We start from the raw sequence: 27,064 nt of genomic DNA, 5'->3' as shown, positions 1-27,064 counted from the left end.
ATCTCGTGGAACGCGCTAGCGACGAAGTTACTCAGATCCGAAGAAAATAATTTACAAGCGATACGAATGCGACATCAGAATATAAATTTAACTTCTTCAAGGGGGTGAATTTATATCCGTGAATTAATATTTGAAGAAAATAATTTAACTTTAAAGCGACATAATGAATATCTGTTAATCACGTGACGAGATTTCCCTCCTTCCTGTGCGATTTTCTAGTAAGTGTTTACTCGAAATAAATAATGCTCGTTCTAATTCAATCGATAATATTCAAATTACAAAAGGAAAATTGAACGCCTATCTAAGTATCTTTGAAGATGTCAAGATTTAAGGCTGTTTTCAAAGCTATTTTTACGAATTTGTTTAACAAAAACGTAGGTAGGATCAATGAACTTGAAATTTTCACAGTGTATCCATTAATGTTCAAAATATAAAATAAATTTGTTCTATCTATATATGGAAAGTACACACAAAATTTTAAACACGTTTATCTGGAAACACCATTTTCTTAAACTGTCGACACGATTACGCAAAAACTACTGAACCGAAATAACTCGAAATTTTTACACAATATATAGTAGGCATGTAATTTGCGTACCTACCTCGAACACAGTTATATTTTATTTTATTCGTTTTTTTTAAACATGATTACAAGTTAAAAAAAGTGTTTCATTTCCATACTGTTTTTTATATAGTCATTATTTTTCTAAACTTGGCTTCACTGCCTTCATTTTGGTATGGGCTGTAATGGCAACCGTGTATTTTAAAATCTTTCTCATTTAAAAAATCTTTTCTCTTTTAAAAATCTTTCTCATTTTTTAGTTTCAGAGTAGTGAGAGGCCCAGAATTATGTCGGCAGCAAGCATAGAGCTCGCAAACGGATGACTACATTTTGATCTATAATTACAAATTGAATCGGTTCTTGTGATTCAATAAAACTCGTCAAAATAGCCTTGAAAACGGCCTGCTCCGCATGTAATTCCTCCCTTAATTGGTAATTTTATAGAATGACAAATTTCGCGCAACGTTAATTCCTTCTCTATAAATTTAATTTTCCAAAATCACCGAATCTCAGACTTGCGTTTTGCAACAATCGAGGAGAGATGCTTGCTTTCCGCATACAGAACGAATACATTTCTTTTCTCTGCGCAAAAAGTTAATATAATAAAAAATTGAAGTAACATCGCCGACACAACGGCATAACAATGACATAGAAAAATTTCTTTCCTTACACGAGTAGCGCTGCACAGAATCGCTACGGACGATTCGAAGTTGACGGGGGACGGTCCTGGCTGTCTCTGACACGAAAACAATTTTCCGAAAGCGTTGTCGAAATCGGGAGATCGAGGGCAGCGCGCGCATGATGGATCGTTAGCTAGATTCCCGTCATCGTGTAACATTACAGCGGAGATACCATTGGCCGCAAATACATCCACCCCCGTAAGAATTGGCTCAATTACGAGTAATCGCGTGTGGTCGCCTGTACGCGTGTGTTTGATTCATAAAGTACCGGTAATTGCGGCGCAGACGTCGGTCAGGATAACCTGTAGGATCACGTGAAATTTCCGTGGCGACCGGCATTCCCCCTTCGCGCGTGCATTCGCGCGAGACTCGCCAGTGGCGGGTCTTGGCGAAAATGAGCGGACGCGTTCATCCCGAAGCGGCAGCGTAAATTTCTCACACACCCGAATACGACATCGTCGCTCCGTCGAATTAACAACTGAGCAACAAAATGAAAAGAAAAGAAAAGAAAAGAAAAAGAAACAGCACGCACGTCTCAACTCAACAATCCAATTGACACGAATCCGCTTCGCGCTCGCGGCTGCGACTCGCCGCGCATTCGATTGCCGCGCGAACGTCCGTAGTCGCAGGAACATAAAATCACATTCCGTCGGTGTGAAAAGTGTCATATTGATAATTGCGCGCGCGCGCGCGCGCGCGTGATATTCAATCACTGGGAATCAGCTGCGATTGAAAACACGCTGCGGGAGGGCGACCGCTCGAGTACGTCGACCCCCGAGCGACGACCAAACGGTCCGATCCACCTCGCTCACTCACCATCCAAGGTTCTTCCACTTCCGCTCGTCGGTGACCTCGAGGAAGGTCGGCGCTGGGTAACAGACCGCCGGAATCGGCTGCGAGGAGCATGGCAGGGCCAACGCGAATTGGGGTGGCCGGTGGACGCGAGAGGGTGAGCTGCTGCTGTGTCTAGACAGCGTTTCCGGCGAGACGATTACCGCGGATGGCGAGGCTGGTGATGGTAGCGCGACCGGCAGCCCAGGCCAACTGTACACGGTCGAGAGGATTAATCAGAAAGCAGAGGACAGCGGGAAACAAAAAGATGCAGGCCGATTATTCGATATAGCGTCTCTTCCTCTCGACTGAGCTAGCTTGCACTCTTTGTCTCTCTCTTTCTCTCTTTCTTTGGAGCCAGACGGGTATATAATCTGGCATTTCTAGGAGAAAACGAGGTTTTCGTTCAGCATCAGCTCAGGTGAGAAGAACGGGCCTATGTTCGTCTTCAAGTGTCCATTTTTTTTTCTAATTGAACTAGGTTACATTTTTTAACGAGCCGCATTTCGAGATTGACTTAACACGATCTGAAATATGAAACTGTCTGTGGAGGTCTATTTTCTTTTTTTTTTTTTTATGAACCAATGCTGCATTGGGACTTTATTTTTTCTTGCCTTCCAAAAGTTAGGTTAGATATTTCACTCGAAAGGCACACAAAAAGCGGCGAATCAGTTCAGCTAGAAAGAGCAGATTTAATATCGCTCATATCGGTTTACCTCGTATATATACATAAAATATATCATACATAAAATATATACATAAAAGTTTACCTCGTGCTCGCATGTTGGGAGAAAAACTTGGCGAAACTCTTATAAATTATCGCAACAACAAGTGATATCTCGACGCTCGTATTAATTATTTGCTTCCTCCTCCCACTCCACCTTCGTGAATTAATTATCTCTCGACGTGGCGGCACGCGCCGCGTCTGCACAAGCCCCCTCTGCCTCCACTTTTTATGTATTTTGCGTGACGCCACGTGGGAAGCGCAAATAAACTTGCGACCGCACCCTTTCCGCCAGACCACCATTAGCGATTTTAATTAATTGACGATTCACCCTTAGCGCGCGCAAACCGCTGCAATTATCCTTCACTTGGCAATTGTTTCGCTCACGATGCAACGGTAATTACACAACAACAATTCGCTTGTTATCGCGCTTGTTACTTTAGTAATTTTTCTATGTCGCGTTCCGTTTATCGCGTTTTCTCGTTCGTTTTAGTTAATTGCACAGCCGACATAGCCTTGGCCGACTTCGGTGATTCCCTGTCGCTAGTCTGTCACTAGTCCGTGTCGTAATTTTAATTAAGACACGCGTGCACGGGAAAAGAGATCTCAATTCAACGACGAGAAATGACATTTCTGGCCGAACATCAACGGCCGTAACCAAACTCGGTCGAGATAATTGAAAACAGTCTAGACTAATTAGAAGCCTCTTATAGGAATTTTCTTGTTCCTATAAAGAAAATTTTCCATTTATTTTCCTATTTCCTCACAGGCAATGGAAAATTGCACCGATAGGATTATTTCTCGCCGTGTGCGGAGAAAAAGTTTAGTTTGTACAATAGAGTGAAAATAAACTAGATGATAAAACTGAAATGGTATCTTTGTTATCGCTTTGTGATCGAAAACATTTGTCTGAGCATTCAGCTGTATTAAAACTCGATTGAGACTGACGAAAGACAGTTGAGACTGTTGGGAACCTCCCGCAGGAATTTTTTTGCTTCCACAACCACGTTTTTTCCACTCGGTCGCCAATTTTTTCTAAGCAGCAGAAAATTCTGTTCTTCCTTCTTTTCATTTTTTTTTAACAGGGTTGTTTTCTCTCTGTATACGTGCAAAGAGGAAGATCGATTGACCGTGTACGTACGCGGCTTCGCCGATGATTTTCATATGAACCGCACGCTCGGCCGATTTAAGGTCAACGCGGTGCTATAATGTTTGACACATCACATTGACACTGGCTGCAGGAAGAGACCGACTAGTGCTGATGGCTTTGTGAGCGTCATTAGATGACGTAGCGTTGACTTTCTAACACTAGTCGTTTATCTAATAATGGTCGTGAACGATCAATTTAATCCGATACACCCCGACGTAATGTTCTTTTCTCTCGGTGGAGACATTCTTCATTTTTCTTTTTTCTCCCCAACGTGCGTGCGGACTTTCGCAGCGGAGAAAATTCGTCGAAGGAAATAGGTCGATCGAATCTCGTCACGAGAGAGATCTGACTTGCCTCGCAATAAATGGCATATTTTATATACACGTAAAAAAAGATTAGCAGAAGAAGTTAATATATCGCGAATCCGCGACGTGAATCGACATCTTTATTTCTTCAAGTGTCGACGACCGGAAACGTAGCCTTCTTTTTCGAGTTTGAAACGCGGCACATTTGCAAATTTCGTTTTGCGCTTCTTCATAAGGGATATAACGCTTTAATGTGAATAATATATTAAAAAAAACGCTACTATATTTATTAACTGGTATATTTTAAGTTTGATTGCAATATCACTCTTACATATCCGCAATGTCTTAAAATGTAATTGCTTCAGTTAGAGTTCTTTCTTTGAAAAAGAAAAGACAAGGTTAATTCTTATCAGCAAAGCTTAATTTATTAACCACTCCGGCTTAAGCGCTGCAGAGAAAAATATTCGCTGCGAAAATTCAAGAGTGATATTCAGCTGAATAAATTATTTTATTACTGTGCGATATACTTTTCAATCACTCAAGGGAGAAAAAATGTTTGATTCGATGAAGCAATTTCCTGGTGAAATATGAACGATTCAAAGATTCAGTTAAAAATACCAGAATGTTTAAATGAATTAGAAAGCCTGATAATTTAGACTGAATTCTGATAACCTACATTAAAATTTCTGTTTCATTTATATTTCATCAAAAGATTGGTTCATTCAACCAAACATTTTCCTCCGAAAAATAGCTACCACTCTTTTTAATTATTCGGGCTAATTATGCGAGCCATTATTCGCTTTAATTATACGAGCCATTATGAGTGCTTAATTTCTTCAGCATCTCTCGAATCGGAACTAATTGATCGAATTAGCGTGACAATGAATGAGCCAAACACGTTTCGAAGGAAACAAAATTTCTCGCTACTATCAAGCAAATTCGTCAAGAGAAATCGCAAATTCCGCTTCCTTCAACGAGAAGACGTTTGTTTCTTTCATCGTCGCGTTGCTCCCACCAATCTTCCTTCCCCATGCAAGCTGTTAAATATTCCTCGCGTATAGAACTTCGGAACAACGACGACAAAACTTATGACAGGCGTCTCGTAGTCGCAATTACTCTTCAGCCGAGCGTACATTTCCAGGTGGGCAAGGAGGAACTAACGTTCCCATCGTCGCATTCTTAGGCCGCGTTCTCCGGCTTCTACCACATTCCTCGGCGCGCGACTCCAAGCGCGCTCGTAAATTTCGCCAAAATATCAATTAAGGCGGTAATCGCGGAAGAAAGGCTCTTCCTGCCCTCGCGTGACATCGCTGGGAGGGGGGAAACGCCGCGCTTCGACGCTCTCATCGCGAAATCTGACGCGAGCTGCCTCGCGTTCACCAAGACACATAATCAATCCTGCGACCTACCTCTATGAGGTCCTCTATGAGGTCCTCTACGAGGTCCTCTACGAGGCCTTCTATGAGGAGCGAGAGATAGAAAGGCCCGGCGCTCTTGACTGGAGCGCACGCACGCACGCACGCATGCATGCACGCATGTAGAAAGGCAGGAAGCCGGCGCACAAAAAGTGTTTCGCAGAAACGTGGCTCCAGCACGATACGCCGGGCTAACGAAAGGAAGGGTGGAGGCTCATCTCTCCCGGAGCTTTTTCAAATAATCACGTAGCGTTGCGGAGCGTCGGAGCGAGAGAGGGTGTCATTGGCCGAGGGGCACGAGGACGAGAGGGTACTGAGGGGTTGATTCAGCGGTCGAGTGGCGTCCCTCGTCGCGCAGGGACTCTGCTCGAGGACTCGGCGCATCGCCCAACTGCCTACCCTTCAGGTCTTCTACGGAGACCTCCCGCCCTTATGCCGCCCTCCGCTCCCTCCAACGTCCCTCCGACGCCATCCGCCAGCCCGCAGCAAGCCCCAGCTCTGTACCTTCAGCTCTGTTTCTCCCTCGTCTTCGTTTCTCTTCCTTCTTTTTGTAACTCCTTGGCCGAAGATGCGTGTATTATTAAAATTCCTCTCGCGACGGACTCTTCGATTCCCGGATCGATCGCTTGTACCTGCGAGGCCTCGAAAGCCGCGAAATTCGATACTCGTTGAATTTGTGAGCGACGTCGTTCTCCCCCGCCACTTTTTTCTCTCGATTTCCGTCAAGTTGACTTGTTCATTTAATTAATCGTTCTCGCGCTCGCCGCCGGAAGCCACCGCAGGAAGAGATGAACGATCGAACGCAATAGCGACGTTCGCGTGATTCTTTCTGGTGAGAATGTCCGCATCGTCTTTTTTTCTTCTTCTCGTTTTTGTGTCTTCGAGGTGTCGTTCGTCGAGACTTCGACCGCTCGCGTGGACGAGTTTGGCGAACAAAGTATTTTGCGAAAGAAGATCGCGATTTCCTGTGTGTATTTTTTTCTTCTTCTTTTTTCTTCGCGTGTACGCAAAGAAAATGTACATTATGTTTTCACAAGTACGGAGAAAAATTGAGAAATTGTCCAGAAAATGGGCAAATTGTTTTTCCTGAAACACAAATGCTTCTTAACCCTTTGAAGCACAAACTTTTTATGCAATAATAAAAGAAACTGATTATGTATATAATATTCTTGTCCACCATATTGGATCCGCCATTTTGAATTTCGAAAATCTGATAACAAATTCAGCGATCCAAAAAACCTCCATATACCTATTTCTGTCGAAATCGAAGTATTTTGAACAGTTTTGTCCACTGTACTGGATCTGCCATTTTGAATTTCGAAATTCTGACCCCATAATCGGCGACTTCAAAAATGTAAAAAGAATAAGTTTCGTTACGACTGTTTTTATAGATCACCCCGTTAAATGAATTTTAAATGAATTACTGAAAAACAAATAATTTTATGCAATTTGTTTATTTACAGGATGCTTAAATTAAAAAAAATTGACATTTTACATTTTTAACACGTATATCAATACCTAACATATCTTAGAAGCGAAAAAAATTCTGACGAAAATACCAAAAAAGTAGCTTAAATAATTAAAAATGAAGAAAGGAAAGGTGAAATTGTAGGATTCCACCAACCCTTCAAAGGGTTAAGGGGCAAATTCGGTTCTCAGAACCGGAAATTCTGTTTACTTTAATCGAAACTGCCGTTTGACTTGTTCATCGTCACGTCACTTCGACCAATTTCTTTCCTCCGTGTAAATGTCACTCGCTTCAAGTATTTCATCATTTTACTCAAAATATATCTCCGAGTTTGCTATATTTCAATCGAGAATATCGAATTCTCGCGCTGCTTCCTCAAATATTCAGTTTGCTTCCTAGGTAATAAAGTTTCGTAATATTCTCGAGAAAGGAGCAGCAATTCTCCTCTTGTCGAGTGCTCGATAATGGAGAGTCCTCGAATTTGCGATGAGCACATTTTCAGTGGCCGTCATCGAGAGAATACTCTTCGCTGAAGATGGCCTCGTTACTCAACGGAGGCAGGGTAAACTCAGTAGCGGAAACTTCGAAAACTCCACGCTCTCCTCGCACTGAGCAGAACGATACGCTTCCCTGTGCTGCGCATGGTCGCCTTTCTTCGCCGGCAGAATGCTCCGTGTCGAAGCGAAGGAGCGTCGGCGACGTTTCCACTCGAGTCCAATTGCCGTGCGCGGCCATTGTCGAAGTGTCGCGCGTCTCTCCGTTCAGAAACGCGCGCGCGGTGCCCTTTAAACCGCGCGCCGCTCTCGGAGCTTCCGGCTCTTTTTCGCTGGCCTTTCTCCTTGCCGTCGCTTTTCGCATATTAAGACGGGAATTACGCGCCGGAGATGTCTGTCGGCCTGCGAAGCCCGTCGCTCGATCCCGTCGCTCCTGTCACTCGTCCCTTACGTTTCTCCCCGCCTCTCCCCCTCCCCTGCCGTCCGCTTTTATTTCTGATTTACCTTGGGTGATTCGCGGAACGGCGAATTCCCACAACGGGACCACAAAGCGCCTCATCGGGCACGGCGCGGCAGAAATCGAAAGCGACATACCTGAGCGACATCTCCTTGATGAGCATACCCGTGACCTTGACTCGTGCTTTCCTCGGCCGTCTCGGCGGAACGTCGGCCCTCATGAACGGCCCTCGCCAACGGCGGATGACACAATCACGGCCCTCCGGCTCGTGACACGGCACTCACGGACCCCGCATCGCAAACTGAGGCCCTAGCCGAGGCTGACCGGCCTCCCTGGCCATCGTGTATATTGATCCTTCTCGCCTCGCATCTCTCTCTCTCTCCTCTCTCTCTCTCTCTCTCTCTCTCTGCCTCTCTCTCTCTCTCTCTCTCTCTCTCTCTGCCTCCTCCTCACTCTCCCTCTTTCTCTCCTTGCCCCTGTCTGTATACGCGATCATTTGACAGCGAGCGAACTCGTTAGCGGTGTATCGAATTTGCAGGCAGAGCGGCGGTGCGCCGTTGCATCGGCAGCGCGGCGATCAGCGTCAGCTGATCGCTTTGTCTCGCTTACGTGCCGCGCGATTCCGGAAAATAATCGAAAGGGAAAGGGCTCGCGCCCGCCGCCCTTCCCCCGCCCCCTCTTTCTCCGTGGGAACGCGGGTCGCAGCGCGTGTTCGATATATTCCCTCTCGCGGAATCACTCGCTCTCCTGCCTGCGCCGAGAGATAAAGCGCGTTTCCCTATCAAATATTCTCAAATGAAATTCCGTTCGGAGAGCAAATGGCGCCAGTCGAATTCGAGTGACCCTTCAATCGTATGGAGCGAGTTCTTCCAGCGTGAATCTCGTCGACTGAGCGTAGCTTCGTTCAGAACTGAAGAGTTAATCTCTGATGTGCTCCAACGTTACAGGAACAAATTCGGAGTTTCAAGAGAGGCACTCGAGTGAATTAAGAATCTGCCGTGCCCGCTTCGAGTTAGGTGTTTACTCTTGCGACTTCGAGCGCCGGTATTCTCGCTTTCGCGAAAATTCTCGCTCGTATCGGACAAGATTCCATTCGTCGAAATTTACGGTATTCTCCTTGTGGAAATCTCTTTTCCACTCGACGAGAAAGCGCGGCAGTCGAGTCAGAGTGAGCTCCGCTCCGCTCGGAATTGGCGAATGAAGATTTTCCCTCGAAATTGCGAAATCATTCCGACGTTTACCGTTGGAATTAAACATTCACGTAATTACAGTTCCAACGACATTAGTAACGACATTTTTAGCCATTTTCAGTGAAATTTCTCTCTCCGAGGGCGAAACGCTTCTCCGATCGATCATTTTACATATCGCGGAGTAATATTCATGCCATGCGCGCATCCGAATGCTCATACAATAGATAAAACTTGAATAGTGAACAAATCAGACTACACTTACCAAATTTACCACTTAGCTTCAAATAAGAGAAGACCGAAAAAATGCAAGCAGGCAGAAAATAATTCTAAAGAACATTTTAAAGAAAAAACCGCAAATACTGGAAAAAATTGATTCAGACCGCAGTACAAGTGATTTACTTCCACAGCAGCAGAATTCCTCACGTGACCAACCACTTCAACTCGACTCAACTCCTCCATTATCAGCATCTCAGAATAATACACCGATTACAGAACATTTTACATCTACACCTCATTTTACATACAACCTCTTCCCATTCTCACACCGTGATCAGTATCTTGGAATCAAAGTAACCAGCTAACTCCAACAAATTTAAATTTTCAGACACAACCGCTCCCATACCACTAATTCAAATTTGATTTCTCTTTCAGGACCATCTCAGATGTCATTCGATAATCCACAATTTAAAAACTTTATTGCTCAATGTTTCAGAGAATTTACACAGCAATCATCGGTTTCCAATAATTATGAACAATCATTTATGTCTATTTCTCAATTTTCGAATCCAGAATTGAACATAAATTATATTGAAAAAGAGAATCAAAACACACATCACACTATGTAATAAAATTTGTTCTTATTATAAAACATTTTACAATAAATAAATTTATCATTTAAAAACTTCAACTGAGCAATTCATTATTACACACAATAAATCTTTCGTTCTCGAGGAGGGAAGGTTAGAAAATACGAGTCGAGTTTAATATTTTTGCTTATGTATCTATTCTATTGAGTAGGAACTGCCACATTTATCAAATATTAAAAAATTTCAATAATAAAAAAAAATTTTAATTAATTATTACTATTTCCTTCTTGTAAATGTGGTATCTTTAGCTTCAATAAAACAGCATATAAGTAAAAATATAAACTTGGCTGTATTTTTCTGCCTCTTCTCCTCCTCGGGAACGAAATGTGCGATACCAAAATTTTGAGCACAAGGAGCATTTGTAACTTTTATCATCAGCGGTATATGGAGCACATAGAGCACGTGGAGCATGAAATTTTGGACAAGAAAGTAGAATTTTGAGCACTCACAAGTGCTCTAAAATTGTATTTGTTCAAAACGCAGCTTTTGGATCACTGGCTTTTCTAATATGTTATGAAATGAAGGAATGCTATAAATGCTACATCTATCTTTTGAACATTTGTATGACATAGGTTTTTGCCTCGGGCCCGTACACCTAAGGTCGACGTTTGCCAGGGAGGCGCACGGCAAATGTCGCATCGAAGATGCATAAAAGTGCCGTACTCCAATATTCACACGTTTCGACTTTTATTCCGTCTGCCTGCCGAGTTCGGCGGGTCCTCCCACATTCACTGGAAAATATCTGACGGCTTCGTGCGCACCCTCGCCCACTCGTGTCTACCATTTTCCCATCAAGACGACAAATTTGTCGAGAGAACGAAGAGGAGAACTAAAAAGAGAGAGCGAGAGAGAGAGAGAGAGAGAGAGGGTCGTCGGTGGTTCGTGAGACATAAATTTTCCACCGGGCGACGTTCTTTCAGTATGACTGGGAAATTTTTCATCTCCGAGAACGAAATGTATCGGACACGCCGTGTGATACATCTCGCGGACGGTGTTTCGCTTGAGAAATTATCTCTCTTTTGCATCCTCGACAACGTCGAATAATAACCGTCGTCCTTATTTATTTGTCTCCAGCACGAGAATCGGAAGATCTCTCGCGCAGAGAACTTCTCAGGATCTTAATCCGATTTCCCGAAGTTTACGTATTATATCAAGCTGGCAGGAAAGTCATGTCGTTCTTTTTCCTATATAAATGGAAAGCGATTTTTTCATACAAAGTAAAAACTTTATTCTGTAATATATTGTCCGTTTAATTCAATGACCTTTTGCCTCTGTTTGGTAGCTTCATGATTCCGGCCTCATAGAACTTTTGATCCTTATCGACAAAAAAATGATCCAAGTACCGGGGCCTCATCAGAATCGAATTTTTTTTCCCTTTAGGAAATTTTGCCAGGAACGAAATAAATGATTATCTGATGGTGCAAGGTTAGACGAATATGATGAGTGTGGTAACACATCTCACGCAAGCTTTGACAATTTCTGGCAGGTAACCAACGATGTATGTGATCTGACGTTGTAATGGTGAAAAACAACACCTTTACAATTCACTAGTTCTGGGCACTTCTGTTTCATTGCTTCGTGTAATTTGTCCAATTGATGACAATACAATTCCGAACCAATCGTTTGATTACGTTTAAACAGTTCAAAAATCACAATACCCATGTAATCTCACCTAATAGATAGCAAAATTTTCCTTTCGTGAACGTCTGCTTTAGAAGTGCTTTGTAGCGCATCACATTTGCTCCACGATTTCTTTCGTTCCACGTAAACAATCCATTTTTTATCGCCAGTTAACATTTGTTTTAAAACCGGATCGTTTTACTTTCGTTTCAGCAGAGCATCCCTGATATTGATGCGTTCAGTTCCTGACCCAGCTTTACTCATATACTCGATATATATGTACTATTTTCGTCCCTTTTGCAAATTGTCTCAAAAGTTGATTCAGCCAATACATATGATACCGAAACATTTTAAAGTTTCTTGATGATTAAAAAAAGAGAGAGAGAGAGAGAAAGCGAAATTATATATCGAAGAGTATAGAGTATGTTTGGGTAGCTCAGTTGGCGAAGCAATCGCACGGATTTCAATTCCTGATCTCTAGTCTACCTCGCCTGATATATTTTTTCTTTTCTCTTACATAATCAAAATACTTTCATTTGTAATGGAGCAGTTACATATGCAATCGTCTACTTGCTTATAGAAAAAATCCATATTTATTGATATTATACATACTTATATATTATAGTTATTGGGGCAGATTATTTCATATTTTTATCCATCTAAAACAGTGTCATTTTTGAAAATTTAACAGACGAAAACTGACTTTTTTCCGCAAGAAACATTGCTGTACAAATTTTAGACTAATTTTAAAACTAACAAACTAATTTTAGAAACTTAAAGATATACAACAGATAAAAATATGTTGAATGATCATTAAATATGCGTAGTTATATTTTCAGCTGAATATGGGAAGATTAACACTTTTACATGAAATCAGCGAGTGCAAAAGATATGAAATGAATAGCGTGATTAACGTTTACCTAACATGACATTTTTACTATTGCTTGCATGGCGTTTAAATATTTGTGGACTGTAGTGTTTACCTTAGAGTCTCCTTGGCAGTTACATAAGGGGAAAAAATTAGTTATTCAACAAATGTTTTATTGAATATGATATTATGTTTTCAGATTCATCGTTTTGACGTAAAATCCAAGTATAAGAGAGAGAAGGAGATGTAACAAAACAGGGCGCTTTGGTAGCTTAGTTAGTACAGCCATTGCCCGGCGAACGAAAGGTCCCGGGTTTGATTCCCGGCGCAGCTTTACTCATATGTCCGATATACAAGGTGTCCCATTTTAAAGGACCCACTCAAATATCTCAGAAATACTGTGTTGAATCGAAAACTGCTTAAGACAAAAGTTGTTCAGCTTGAAGGGGAACATAGGACAGCGATATCATTTTGTTTATAGATGGCGCCACTTTCGAGATATTCACTGATTACCAATTTTCTTAAATGGAAATCCCAGTTTTTTATTATATTATCTTTTTCTATCAATTAATTTAAACAACTTTCGTCTGAAACATTTTTTATTTGCTTAATATATTTAGAGATATTTAAGGAAAACTTGATAACTTTTCCAACATTTCCAACATTTACCTTACGATATCTCATTAATTATTCGTCGAAAAAGAAATAGTACTAGACTTTTTTACTTTGTTTACTATCAAGAATATATTACTATAATAGTGCCCTAACTTTTATTAATTTAATAATTTCGAAATTTCCAAAGGTCGACAATTTAATAAAAGTTAGGTCACTATTATAGTAATATATTCTTGATAGTAAACAAAGTAAAAAAGTCTAGTACTATTTCTTTTTCGACGAATAATTAATGAGATATCGTAAGGTAAATGTTGGAAATGTTGGAAAAGTTATCAAGTTTTCCTTAAATATCTCTAAATATATTAAGCAAATAAAAAATGTTTCAGACGAAAGTTGTTTAAATTAATTGATAGAAAAAGATAATATAATAAAAAACTGGGATTTCCATTTAAGAAAATTGATAATCAGTGAATATCTCGAAAGTGGCGCCATTTATAAACAAAATGATATCGCTGTCCTATGTTCCCCTTCAAGCTAAACAACTTTTATCCGAAGCATTTTTCGATTTAATGCAGTGTTTCTGAGATATTTGAGTGGGTCCTTTAAATGGGACACCCTGTATATGTGCTGCTTCCGTCTCTTCTGCAAATTGCCTCAAAAGCTGATTCAGCCAATATACGTAATAATTCTTTAGTTATATATTAATATGATACCCCTATTGTGGAACATTTAATACTTCAAATAATCTCTTGATGAGTAAAGAAGAAGAGAGAAAGAGAGAAAACAAAATTATATAACGAAATGTGGAGTGTGTTTGAGTAGCTCAGTTGGCAGAGCAGTCGCCCGGATTCAATTCTTAGTCTCTAGTCTACCTCGCCTGATGTATTTTTTCTTTCCTCTTACATAATCCAATATTTTTATTTGTAACAGAGCAGTTACATATGCAATCGTCTACTTTCTTACAGAACAAATTTATATTTATCGATATTGTATATATTGTAGTTATTGGGGCAGATTACTTTGTGTTTTGATCCGTCAGAAGGAATATTATTTTTGAAAACTTTATTGACGGAAACTGACTTTTTTCCGCAGAGTTCGTTGCTGCACAACTGGCTCTTGAAGCTTAAAAATATGCAATAGTTAAAAGCATGTTGAAAGATTTTTGAATATACGTAGTTACATCACGTTTTTACGATTGCATGTACGGTGTTTAATAATTATGGAATGTAATGTTTAGTTTAAAGTCTCCTTATTAATTACATTACATAATAAGAAAAATATTAGTTACGTAACAAATATGTTTTATTGACTATCGTATTATGTTTTCCTACAGATGTATAGTTTTGACATAAAATCTAACTATAAGAGAATAAAAGATATATAACAAAACAAGGCACTTTGGTAGCTTAGTTGGTAGAGCCATTGCTCGGCAAGCGGAAGGTCCCGGGTTCGATTCCCGGCCCAAGCTTACTCATATGCCCGATGTATATGTACTGCTTTTTCGCCTCTTCTGCAAATTGTCTCAAAAGTTGACCTAGCCAATATACTGTTATTTTATGTGGTTATATATTTAATCCTGATACCTGTTGCACTTTTAATACTTCAAATAATCTCTTCCTGAGTAAAGGAAAGAGAGAGAAAGAGAAAGCGAAATTATATATCGAAATGTGGAGTGTGTTTGGGTAGCTCAGTTGGCAGAGCAGTCGCCCGGATTGAATTCCTTGGTCTCTAGTCTACCTCGCCTGATATATTTTTTCTTTCCTCTTATACAGTTGAATACTTTTTATCATGTAATGAAGCAATTATACATACAATAATTTACTTGCTTATAGGACAAACTTAATTTTATCGATATTATTGTAGTTATTTTCACAAATTATTTTTTATTTTGATCCCTCTAAGAGGATATTATTTTTGAAACTTTACTGTCGAAAATTGACTTCTTTCGGCAAGAAATATTGCTATACAACTGATTTTAAGAACTTGAAGATATACGACAGATAGAAACATGTTGGAAGATTTTTTAATATGCGTGATTACGATTCTCGCTGAATATGGAGAGAATATCACATTTTTGTATGAGATCAGCGTGTACAAGAAATATGAATTGAGTAGCATGATTATATTAACGTTTATCTAACATGACGTTTTTACGATTGCTTGTATGGCGTTTAATATTTGTGGACTGTAGTGCTTACCCTAAAGCCTCCTAGGCAGTTGCATAATGAGAAAAAATTAGTTACTCAACAAACATGTTTTATTGAATATTATGTAGGATTTCTTGGGTCCTTGTGAGGCGAAGTGGAGGAACCGACTTAGATTTAAAGAACAAGAATATATTTGGCTAAATGCCGGTGGTGAATACAATACAGACGCGCAACTTATGGTAACGTCTTATGCGATTGCTCCCTGCCTCGGCTGTTTCGCTACTCTCTTGTTTACTCTACGCTTTTCTGTTATCCTCCGCTAATTCCTCATTCCCTTCGACCTATCTATCTGACGCCCTCTGTCGACACTGGATGCTCAAATAAAATGTTAACTAGACAGCATCTTCGCTCGCACTTCCTACAATCATATTATGTCTTCCTACGTCGATGCATCGTTTTGACATAAAATCAAAATATAAGAGACAGGAGAAGATAACGACGACGAAACACGGTGCTTTGGTAATTTAGTTGGTAGAACCATCGCCCGGCAAGCGAAAAGTCCCAGGTCCCCGGCCCAGTGCGTTACTTTTCATATATGTATATACATGAATGTATGTGCCCGATTTATATATATATATATATATGTGTACTGCTTTTCGTCCCATCTGCGCAAGTTGTCTCAAAAGATGATTCAGTCAATGTACAAACCTTGTTAACATAATACTCCAAATAATTTCTCAAAGACTAAAGAAGGGGAGAGAGAAAGCGAAATTAATATATCGAAGTGTGCTGAGTGCGTTGAGTGGCTCAGTTGGCAGAGCTGTCGCCCGAATTTAATTCTTGATATCTAATCTACCTCGCCTGATATATTTCTTTCATTCTTTTACACATTCCAATACTTTTATTTGTAATGGAGCAGTTACATATGCAATCGTCTACTTTCTTACAGAACAAATTTATATTTATCGATATTGTATATATTGTAGTTATTGGAGCAGATTACTTTGTGTTTTGATCCGTCAGAAGGAATATTATTTTTAAAACTTTATTGACGGAAACTAACTTTTTTCCGCAGAGTTCGTTGCTGCACAACTGGCTCTTGAAGCTTAAAAATATACAGTAGTTAAAAGCATGTTAAAAAATTTTTGAATATACGTGGTTACATCACGTTTTTACGATTGCATGTACGGTGTTTAATAATTATGGAATGTAATGTTTAGTTTAAAGTCTCCTTGTCAATTACATTACATAATAAAAAAAATATAGGTTATGTAACAAATATGTTTTATTGACTATCGTATTATGTTTTCCTACAGATGTATCGTTTTGACATAAAATCTAACTATAAGAGAATAAAAGATATACAACAAAACAAGGCGCTTTGGTAGCTTAGTTAGTAGAGCCATTGCTCGGCAAGCGGAAGGTCCCGGGTTCGATTCCCGGCCCAAGCTTACTCATATGCCCGATGTATATGTACTGCTTTTTCGCCTCTTCTGCAAATTGTCTCAAAAGTTGACCTAGCCAATATACACTTGTTTTATGTGGTTATATATTTATTCCTAATACCTGTTGCACTTTTAATACTTTAAATAATCTCTTCCTGAGTAAAGGAAAGAGAGAGAAAGAGAAAGCGAAATTATATATCGAAATGTGGAGTGTGTTTGGGTAGCTCAGTTGGCAGAGCAGTCGCCCGGATTGAATTCCTTGGTCTCTAGTCTACCTCGCCTGATATATTTTTTCTTTCCTCTTATACAGTTGAATACTTTTTATCATGTAATGAAGCAATTATACATACAATAATTTACTTGCTTATAGGACAAACTTAATTTTATCGATATTATTGTAGTTATTTTCACAAATTATTTTTTATTTTGATCCCTCTAAGAGGATATTATTTTTGAAACTTTACTGTCGAAAATTGACTTCTTTCGGCAAGAAATATTGCTATACAACTGATTTTAAGAACTTGAAGATATACGACAGATAGAAACATGTTGGAAGATTTTTTAATATGCGTGATTACGATTCTCGCTGAATATGGAGAGAATATCACATTTTTGTATGAGATCAGCGTGTACAAGAAATATGAATTGAGTAGCATGATTATATTAACGTTTATCTAACATGACGTTTTTACGATTGCTTGTATGGCGTTTAATATTTGTGGACTGTAGTGCTTACCCTAAAGCCTCCTAGGCAGTTGCATAATGAGAAAAAATTAGTTACTCAACAAACATGTTTTATTGAATATTATGTAGGATTTCTTGGGTCCTTGTGAGGCGAAGTGGAGGAACCGACTTAGATTTAAAGAACAAGAATATATTTGGCTAAATGCCGGTGGTGAATACAATACAGACGCGCAACTTATGGTAACGTTTTATGCGATTGCTCCCTGCCTCGGCTGTTTCGCTACTCTCTTGTTTACTCTACGCTTTTCTGTTATCCTCCGCTAATTCCTCATTCCCTTCGACCTATCTATCTGACGCCCTCTGTCGACACTGGATGCTCAAATAAAATGTTAACTAGACAGCATCTTCGCTCGCACTTCCTACAATCATATTATGTCTTCCTACGTCGATGCATCGTTTTGACATAAAATCAAAATATAAGAGACAGGAGAAGATAACGACGACGAAACACGGTGCTTTGGTAATTTAGTTGGTAGAACCATCGCCCGGCAAGCGAAAAGTCCCAGGTCCCCGGCCCAGTGCGTTACTTTTCATATATGTATATACATGAATGTATGTGCCCGATTTATATATATATATATATATGTGTACTGCTTTTCGTCCCATCTGCGCAAGTTGTCTCAAAAGATGATTCAGTCAATGTACAAACCTTGTTAACATAATACTCCAAATAATTTCTCAAAGACTAAAGAAGGGGAGAGAGAAAGCGAAATTAATATATCGAAGTGTGCTGAGTGCGTTGAGTGGCTCAGTTGGCAGAGCTGTCGCCCGAATTTAATTCTTGATATCTAATCTATCTCGCCTGATATATTTCTTTTATTCTTTTACACATTCCAATACTTTTATTTGTAATGGAGCAGTTACATATGCAATCGTCTACTTTCTTACAGAACAAATTTATATTTATCGATATTGTATATATTGTAGTTATTGGAGCAGATTACTTTGTGTTTTGATCCGTCAGAAGGAATATTATTTTTAAAACTTTATTGACGGAAACTAACTTTTTTCCGCAGAGTTCGTTGCTGCACAACTGGCTCTTGAAGCTTAAAAATATACAGTAGTTAAAAGCATGTTAAAAAATTTTTGAATATACGTGGTTACATCTCGTTTTTACGATTGCATGTACGGTGTTTAATAATTATGGAATGTAATGTTTAGTTTAAAGTCTCCTTGTCAATTACATTACATAATAAAAAAAATATAGGTTATGTAACAAATATGTTTTATTGACTATCGTATTATGTTTTCCTACAGATGTATCGTTTTGACATAAAATCTAACTATAAGAGAATAAAAGATATACAACAAAACAAGGCGCTTTGGTAGCTTAGTTAGTAGAGCCATTGCTCGGCAAGCGGAAGGTCCCGGGTTCGATTCCCGGCCCAAGCTTACTCATATGCCCGATGTATATGTACTGCTTTCGCCTCTTCTGCAAATTGTCTCAAAAGTTGACCTAGCCAATATAATGTTGTTTTTATGTGGTTATGTATTTAATCCTGATACCTGTTGCACTTTTAATACTTCAAATAATCTCTTCCTGAGTAAAGGAAAGAGAGAGAAAGACAAAGCGAAATTATATATCGAAATGTGGAGTATGTTTGGGTAGCTCAGTTGGCAGAGCAGTCGCCCGGATTGAATTCTTGGTCTCTAGTCTACCTCGCCTGATATATTTTTTCTTTCCTCTTATACAATCGAATACTTTTTATCATGTAATGAAGCAATTATACATACAATTATTTACTTGCTTGTAGAACAAACTTAATTTTATCGATATTATTGTAGTTATTTTGACAAATTATTTTTTATTTTGATCCCTCTAAGAGGATATTATTTTTGAAACTTTACTTTCGGAAATCGACTTCTTTCTGCAAGAAATATGCTATACAACTGATTTTATTGGGGACTTAAATAAGTTCTCGCTGTTTTTTCGTGAAAATGAATGCTTCATTTAAAAAAATTAGTAAAGAACATGTCATTGAAAGTATTGTCCATCGTTAGCCACTACTTTCTCCCATCTTTCTGGCAGCATACAAATACTGTGTCAAAAGAACGACTCATCTTTTGATGTTATCCACGAATCTACCCATTTTTTGGCATCTTCATAAGAATGGAAGTGCTGCTCAGCCAGGCCATGAATCATCGATCGGAACAAGTGATAATTGAAAGGAGCAATGTCCGGTGAATACGGCTGGTGGGGTAGGACTACCTATTTGAGCGTTTCTAAATATGTTTTGACCGGTTATGCAACATGTGGCCGAGCGTTGTCATGCTGCAAAATTACTTTGTCGTGTCTCTCCTCGTATTATGGCCGTTTTTCCTTCAATGCTCAGATCAAACGCATCAATTGTAGTCGATAACGATCTCCCGTGATGGTTTCGTTGGGTTTGAGGAGCTCATAATATACTACACCCAGCTGATCCCACCAAATACAGAGCATGAGCTTGGAATCATGGATATTCGGCTTTGCCGTCGATGTTGATGCATGGCCGGGCTTACCCCACGATTTTCTACACTTCGGGTTATCGTAATATATCCACTTTTCATCGCCAATCACGATGCGATGCAGAAAATCTTTCCTTTTCTGCCGTTAGAGCAGTTGTTCACACGTGAAAGAACGCCGTTCGACGTCTCTCGGCTTCAATTCGTACGGCACCCAATTTTCTTGCTTTTGAATCATTCCTAATACTTTTAAACGTTTGGCAACTATTGTGTGATCAACTCCTAATGATTCTGCAAGTTCATTTTGCATCTGACATGGGTCTTCATCGAGTAATGCTTCCAATTCTTCGTCTACACATTTTTTCGGTGCGCCAGAGCGTTCTTCATCTTCAACATCAAAATCATTATTTTTAAAGCGTCTAAACCAATCTTTGCATATTGTTTCCCACAGAGCATGGTCGCCGTAAGTCTCCACAAGAATTCTATGTGCTTCCGCTCCAGATTTTTTTTGAAAAAGGTAATGCAGTAAAATTCCCCGCAAATACTCTTTTTTTGGCACGAATTTCGACATGTTTAACGCTGTGAAAAAATATGTTGTTTATGCTTCGGCGGAATAACATACTGTCACTTCGAGCCTAATGGTGGAGCTTCACGATGAAGTTGGCTGTAGTATTGTCCGATGCAAAAAGGCTAAGATTATACAATCTGTCGGCAAACAATGAGAACTTATTCAAATCCCCAATAGGAACTTAAAGATATACGACAGATAGAAACATGTTGAAAGATTTTTTAATATGCGTAATTACGATTCTCGCTGAATATGGGAGGAGTAGCACACTTTTGTATGAGATCAGCGTGTACAAGAAATATGAATTGAGTAGCGTGATCGTATTAAAGTTTATTTAACATGACGTTTTTACGATTGTTTGTATGGCGTTTAATATTTGTGGACTGTAGTGTTCACCTTAAAGCTTGCTAGGCAGTTGCATAATGAGAAAAAAATTAGTTACTCAACAAACATGTTTTATTGAATATTATGTAGGATTTCTTGGGTCCTTGTGAGGCGAAGTGGATGAACGGACTTAGATTTAAAGAACAAGAATATATTTGGCTGAATGCCGGTGGTAAATACAGTACAGACACGCAACTTAACGTCTTATGCGACTGCTCTTTACCTCGGCTCTTTCGCTATTCTCTTGTTACTCTACTCTTTTCTGTTATCCTCCGCTAATTCCTCATTCCCTTCGACCTATCTATCTGACACCCTCTGTTGACACTGGATGCTGAAATAAAATGTTAACTAGACAGCATCTTCGCTCGCACTTCCAACAATCATATTATGTCTTCCTGCATCGATGCATCGTTTTGACATAAAATCAAAATATAAGAGAGAGAAGAAGATATAACGAAACACGACGCTTTGGTAGCTTAGTTGATAGAACCATCACCCGGCAAGTGAAAAGTCCCGGGTTCGATTGCCGGCCCAGTGCGTTACTTTTTATACCCGCCCGATATATACATACGTGTACTACCTTTCGTCTCTTCTGCGCAAATTGTTTCAAAAGTTGATTCAGCCAATATACAAACTTCGCTTACGTAATACTTCAAATAGTTTCTCAAAGACTAAAAAAGGAGAGAGAGAAAGCGAAATTAATATATCGAAGTGTGTTGAGTGCGTTGGGTGGCTCAGTTGGCAGAGCAGTCGCCCGAATTCAATTCTTGATCTCTAATCTACCTCGCCTGATATATTTTTTCTATGCTTTCAACAATGCAATACTCTTATTTGTAATTGAGCAGTTACATATGCAATCGTCTACTTTCTTACAGAACAAATTTATATTTATCGATATTGTATATATTATAGTTATTGGGATAGATTACTTTGTATTTTGGTCAAAAGGGATATTGTTTTTGAAAACCTTACTGACGGAAACTGACTTTTTTCCGCAGAGTACGTTGCTGCACAACTAACTCTGGAAGCTTAAAAATATGCGATAGTTTGAAAGATTATTTAGAATTTTGATCCATTTAAAACACTGTCATTTTTGAAAACTCTACAAGCGGAAATTGACTTTTTTCCGCAAAATACGTTGCTGCTCAACTGACTCTAGAAGAGATGAATTTCTTAAACTCGTGTGGCATCTAAATATCGAGTTTGTTGAAGTATCCAAGTTGTTTTAAATGATTTTCAATGCTCGTATGTGATATTTTAGCTTCTCAGCTATTTCTCGTGTCATTTAATGGCAATTGGATTCAAGCAATGTTTTTATTTTGTTGTCATCGACCTCAATTGGTCGGTCTGCCCATGTTGCATCTTTCACAAAAAAATCTCCTGAACGAAAACAAACAAACTAATGCTGACATTGGCATTCAGTCAAGGATTTCTGATCGTTCACAGCACATAACTTTTGAAGGATTTTCACAGTGTTCTTTCTTTTTTGGAAGTATGAAAATAAAATGTGGCAGAAATGTTCATTTTGATTTTCCATTTTTAATTCAATGCCAAAGAAACAATTCTTTACCCAGTGACGCACTTCTTTTTTTAAAGAAAGCTTGAAATGTCAGCTGTCAAATGATATAAAGATTATAGGATTCGGAGTGAAGTCGGTTGCGTTTAATAACAAGTAAAGCGATCTATCCGTGGAAAACGACATGACTTTGTTGCCAGCCTGATAAATTTGAGCTATAATCTCTGTGTAAACTCTGCTCACATCTCTGTGTAACCAATTCAAGTTATAACTGGAATTCCAATTTTGGGGTCAGAGAGAAAGAAGAATCGCGAATATTTGAAATATATTAGAAGCGTTACATTTGCAAGTTGTAACTCTTGAACGTGATACTTCTGTAGAAAGATAATATTTCAGGTACGCGATTCTCTCTCTAACAGTGGTAACATCGAAGTTGGGAATTTTAATCGGAACGGGCGCTGGGAAACTGCCTACTCCTAGACGCCGTAAATTTTCTCCTGCCGAGAAGGCCACGTCGTCGCGAGTATGTGTCTACGTTGATTGAATCTGCATGTAAATCGACGGAATAAGCTGCTTTCCCGCTAGATTGGAGACGAGAGAGGCTCGGAAAGGTCGGCGGCACGAAGGAGATCGCTCGTGGGAGAGGGTTAGCAGGTTTCTGAGGGCTGAACCGGAAGCAAGAGGGAAGATGCGCGCGAAGGTCGAGCGTGAGCCATAACCGAGTGACGGGTCAATATTAACTCTGACGCTCTGATATCCCGTGCACGCGAATTCACGTTCGATATCCGGCGGAAGTAATCGAGTTCTACAGATGGACCGAATTCTCCCGCAGACCAGACGCGATTGCTCGCCCAGAGTCCGAGGGAGACCCTCGGCATTCGGAGCAGACGAATCGCCTCACTTGGGACACCGCGACGACCAGCGAGCATGTTCAACGGAGAAAATCGGCGTTATCACGCGAGCGAGTATATAAAATCGATGACGTTTTCATCAACTACGACAACGCCATTCAACGAATAGTGACAGATTTACGTTTCTATGCTCAGAAAAGAATGACCAATCTCGTTACAAATCGTAGCCATTGTTGGTATTAGCCATATTCTTTTGTAGCTCGAGAAAACGAGAAAACAATGCGCTAAGAAAAAAACGCCTAAAGAGTAAAAAATATTTTTTCAAGTACTATTATATATTTATGCACTGAAATGGTACACTAGGAAAAATGTATTGTTGCGTGAACCAAAATTTTGTTGCAACAACAAAATAATTTGGTTAAAATATGCCTAACAAAACTGTTTAGTTCCTGTAAACAAATATCTTGTTTGATTACGATTTGTTCGTATAACGTAATACTTTTGTTATAGCAACCAAAAAGCTTTAACTATATGAATTTTGTTAAAAGTGCTATAATTTTTCTTAATATATAAAATCTAAATTTTAGTGCACAGAAAGACAAAATAGTATCCATTGGGCATTATTTTAGTTTATATAAAATAATATTTCGTTATTATGTAATTTTTACGGATAAAATAACTAAAATGCTTAATTTTTATATATGAAGTCTAAGAACAAAATCATTTGGCTCAGAGAACAAAACAGAAAAATATATTTATTTGAGATAACTAAATATTTTGTTATATAAAACAAGATATTTGGTGGCTATTAAAAAATGCCTCAACTAAACAGTTTTGTTAGAGATACTAAATATTTTTTCCTAGTGTAAACTTCTTCTAAATTATGAAATATGCGTTTCTAAGCCATAATTTTTCATAAAAAAGCAATTGTTATTTAAATAAAAAGATATAGGTTTAAGCAAATAGTACTTAAACCGGAAAAATATTTTTTTTATTTTAAATATTTCTGACGTACACTAGGAAAAAAATTTAGTATCTCTAACAAAACTGTTTGGTTGAGGTATTTTTTAATAGCAACCAAATATTTTGTTTTATATAACAAAATATTTAGTTGTCTCAAATAAATATATTTTTCTGCTTTGTTCTCTGGACCAAATGATTTTGTTCTTAGACTTCATATATAAAAATTAAGCATTTTAGTTATTTTATCCATAAAAATTACATAATAACGAAATATTATTTTATATAAACTAAAATAATGCCTAATACTATTTTGTCTTTCTGTGCACTAAAATTTAGATTTTATATATTAAGAAAAAATTATAGTACTTTTAACAAAATTCATATAGTTAAAGCTTTTTGGTTGCTATAACAAAAGTATTACGTTATACGAATATATCGTAATCAAATAAGAAATTTTTTATAGGAACTAAATAGTTTTGTTGGGCATATTTTAACCAAATTATTTTGTTGTTACAACAAAATTTTGGTTCACGCAATAATACATTTTTCTTAGTGTAGTAATATGCATATAAGGTAGTATTATTGACGTGACATTGTTGATCAAGATACAAATCTAACGAAGAGAAATCAATTTTAGAGTTATGCGAAATTTTTCTGCACAAACTTCAATCTCAAGTCAGATCGAATGAAAATAGATCCATAATCTAACGTAGGAATTTAAATTATTAGATTTAATCCATTAAAGGCAAATGTCACACTTAGTTTGCGAAATACCAGTTCCCATCAGACTGCAATAAAGCCAAATTTTTGACTGAATTTTTCAATCGAGTCAATAGATCACAAAAGAAGTTGATCAAATTTTAGCCGTATTTCTCTTTTACCAATAATATCGAAACGGAACATGCAAAGTATAATCAAAGTCTCAACATTGAGCAAAAGAACGATGTCTCAGTTGTTGCGCGAGTTTGAAATCGAATCGAATAGAATAGAATTGGAATTGGATCAATAACTAGACGTAGAAGAATTTCAACCAAATTTAGTCGACAGTGAAAAGTTAATAAAACTGGAATATGGTTGAATGTATGATATATTACAAATATTCTTTCAACTACCAAACCTGACCGCATTATACGAATAACTTTATCCCCGATGGAAGATTAATTCGACGTTAAATACACAGGTAAATCGTTAAATGCGATTGACAATTTATCGGACCGGATTTATAATCGCTTCATGGGAATTGAAATTCTCAATAAAAATTCCATCTTCTCTCCAAACTAAATTTTTACACAAACGAGAGATTAAAAAACATAGAAATTTTGCTGAAAGAATTAAAGTGGTTAGTTTTCTGTATACAACGCCGCAATCGAGTTCATTTAACTCGATTCGAGTTGTTCAACCTCATGTTCCTCTTTTTTTTATAATGAAATATAAGCGCAAAATATTAAAGGCAAGTGAAAGTCAATCATTTAATTTATTAAAATTTATTAAATTTTATTCAAATTTATTAAAATGTAAAATATATCAATTTTAATCGATTTTAATATTTCGATGCAATTTATCGCTCTTTCCGGCATTGCTTCTTGCTTGCCTTGAATATTTCATACAGAGTGTTTAAAAAAATTTCCACTAATTCCAAAACTTTGAGAGCAGATAATATTCACAAAATAGAGAAAAAAAGTCCTGATAAACATGGGTCAACAAATTAGTATTGTAATTAGTATTGGAGTTATGAATAATTATTTATTTTAATTAAAGCAAGTGACTTACTCGCTTCGCTACCGCGCTTTAAAAGTGTCTCTAAAAAAATTCTCTTCACTCTTGCACGACATGTAAACAAAACATCTGTTTTCTTTCTATTTATATGCATGCCTCAGAAAGCAATTGTTAGTCAGATATCCTCGGTTCAGAAAGCTGTCACAAGTTTTCACAGTACTATAAAAATGATATTTTCTCTATTCTCGACTCTAATCAAGAAGTGGCAGAAATGCATTTCACATATGGCCATATACCATATATGGCCAGAAGTGAGTAAATCACTCGTTTTAATTAAAATAAATCATTGTTGATAACTCTGACAATATTAATTTTTCGACCCATATTTATTAAGACTTTTTTCCTCCATGTTGTTAATATCTGTTACTATCTGTTCTTAAAGTCCAGAACCCTTTTTTTAAACACCCTATGTTTGCTCGTATGTCTCGTTATAGCCTATTTTCTCTACATTTCATTTTTATAAAATAGCTATAATTGTTTCATCGCAATTATTTCCTTGCAATTGCAGTCACAAGTACCAACATTTTGCCGGCAGAATAACAACTACACCGTATCGAGACAGACCCAGCTGGGCGCACCGCGATGAGTCAACGACCTGTCTCCAGCAGTCGACACCTTCGAGACACGGCAAAGTCTCGTATTTCAAATAATATTTGAGACGAATGTAAACTCGTCTCATATGTTCGTGGGACGAGACGGCACGAGACATCGGTTTACGACGTCCGTCGGAAATTGCATCGTCGGGACGGTGAATCCCGTCCGTAGAACGGACGTGGAATTGATGACGCAGGGAGAAATCGGCGCGTTACTACTGCGAGATCGCCCGGGCATTTTTCACGATCAGCTTTAATTGCCGACGGTGTACGAAGTGCAGGGAAGCGAGTGCGCCGGCAAACCGAGGGAAACGTGCGTTAATCGTAGACGGTGATTAATGCCGCTCGCGCTCTCGGGACCGCCGCGTCTCGCCTCGTCTCGCCGCGCTG

General features: G+C 38.6%; 1 protein-coding gene across 2 annotated transcripts in view; it reads right to left on the bottom strand.

Moving 5' to 3' along the window:
* Nucleotides 1-27,064, bottom strand: part of LOC105186942 (proton channel OtopLc) — a 52,533-nt gene that overhangs the window by 12,044 nt on the left and 13,425 nt on the right. Inside the window, exons 1-2 of one of the 2 annotated variants that reach the window (XM_025304022.1) lie at nucleotides 8,224-8,432; nucleotides 2,059-2,286 (exon numbers count right to left, since the gene is read on the bottom strand). In XM_025304022.1, coding sequence (XP_025159807.1) covers nucleotides 2,059-2,286; nucleotides 8,224-8,306 — 311 coding nt within the window. In that variant the 5' untranslated portion in view covers nucleotides 8,307-8,432. Of the gene's footprint in view, nucleotides 1-2,058; nucleotides 2,287-8,223; nucleotides 8,433-27,064 lie in introns of those variants that run through there. The other variant, XM_011147479.3, reaches the window with a different exon arrangement.

This window comes from Harpegnathos saltator, unplaced genomic scaffold (genome assembly GCF_003227715.2).
Source record: "Harpegnathos saltator strain DR-91 unplaced genomic scaffold, Hsal_v8.6 scaffold587, whole genome shotgun sequence".
Lineage (NCBI taxonomy): Eukaryota > Metazoa > Arthropoda > Insecta > Hymenoptera > Formicidae > Harpegnathos > Harpegnathos saltator.
This window is presented reverse-complemented; position numbering and strand designations above follow the sequence as displayed.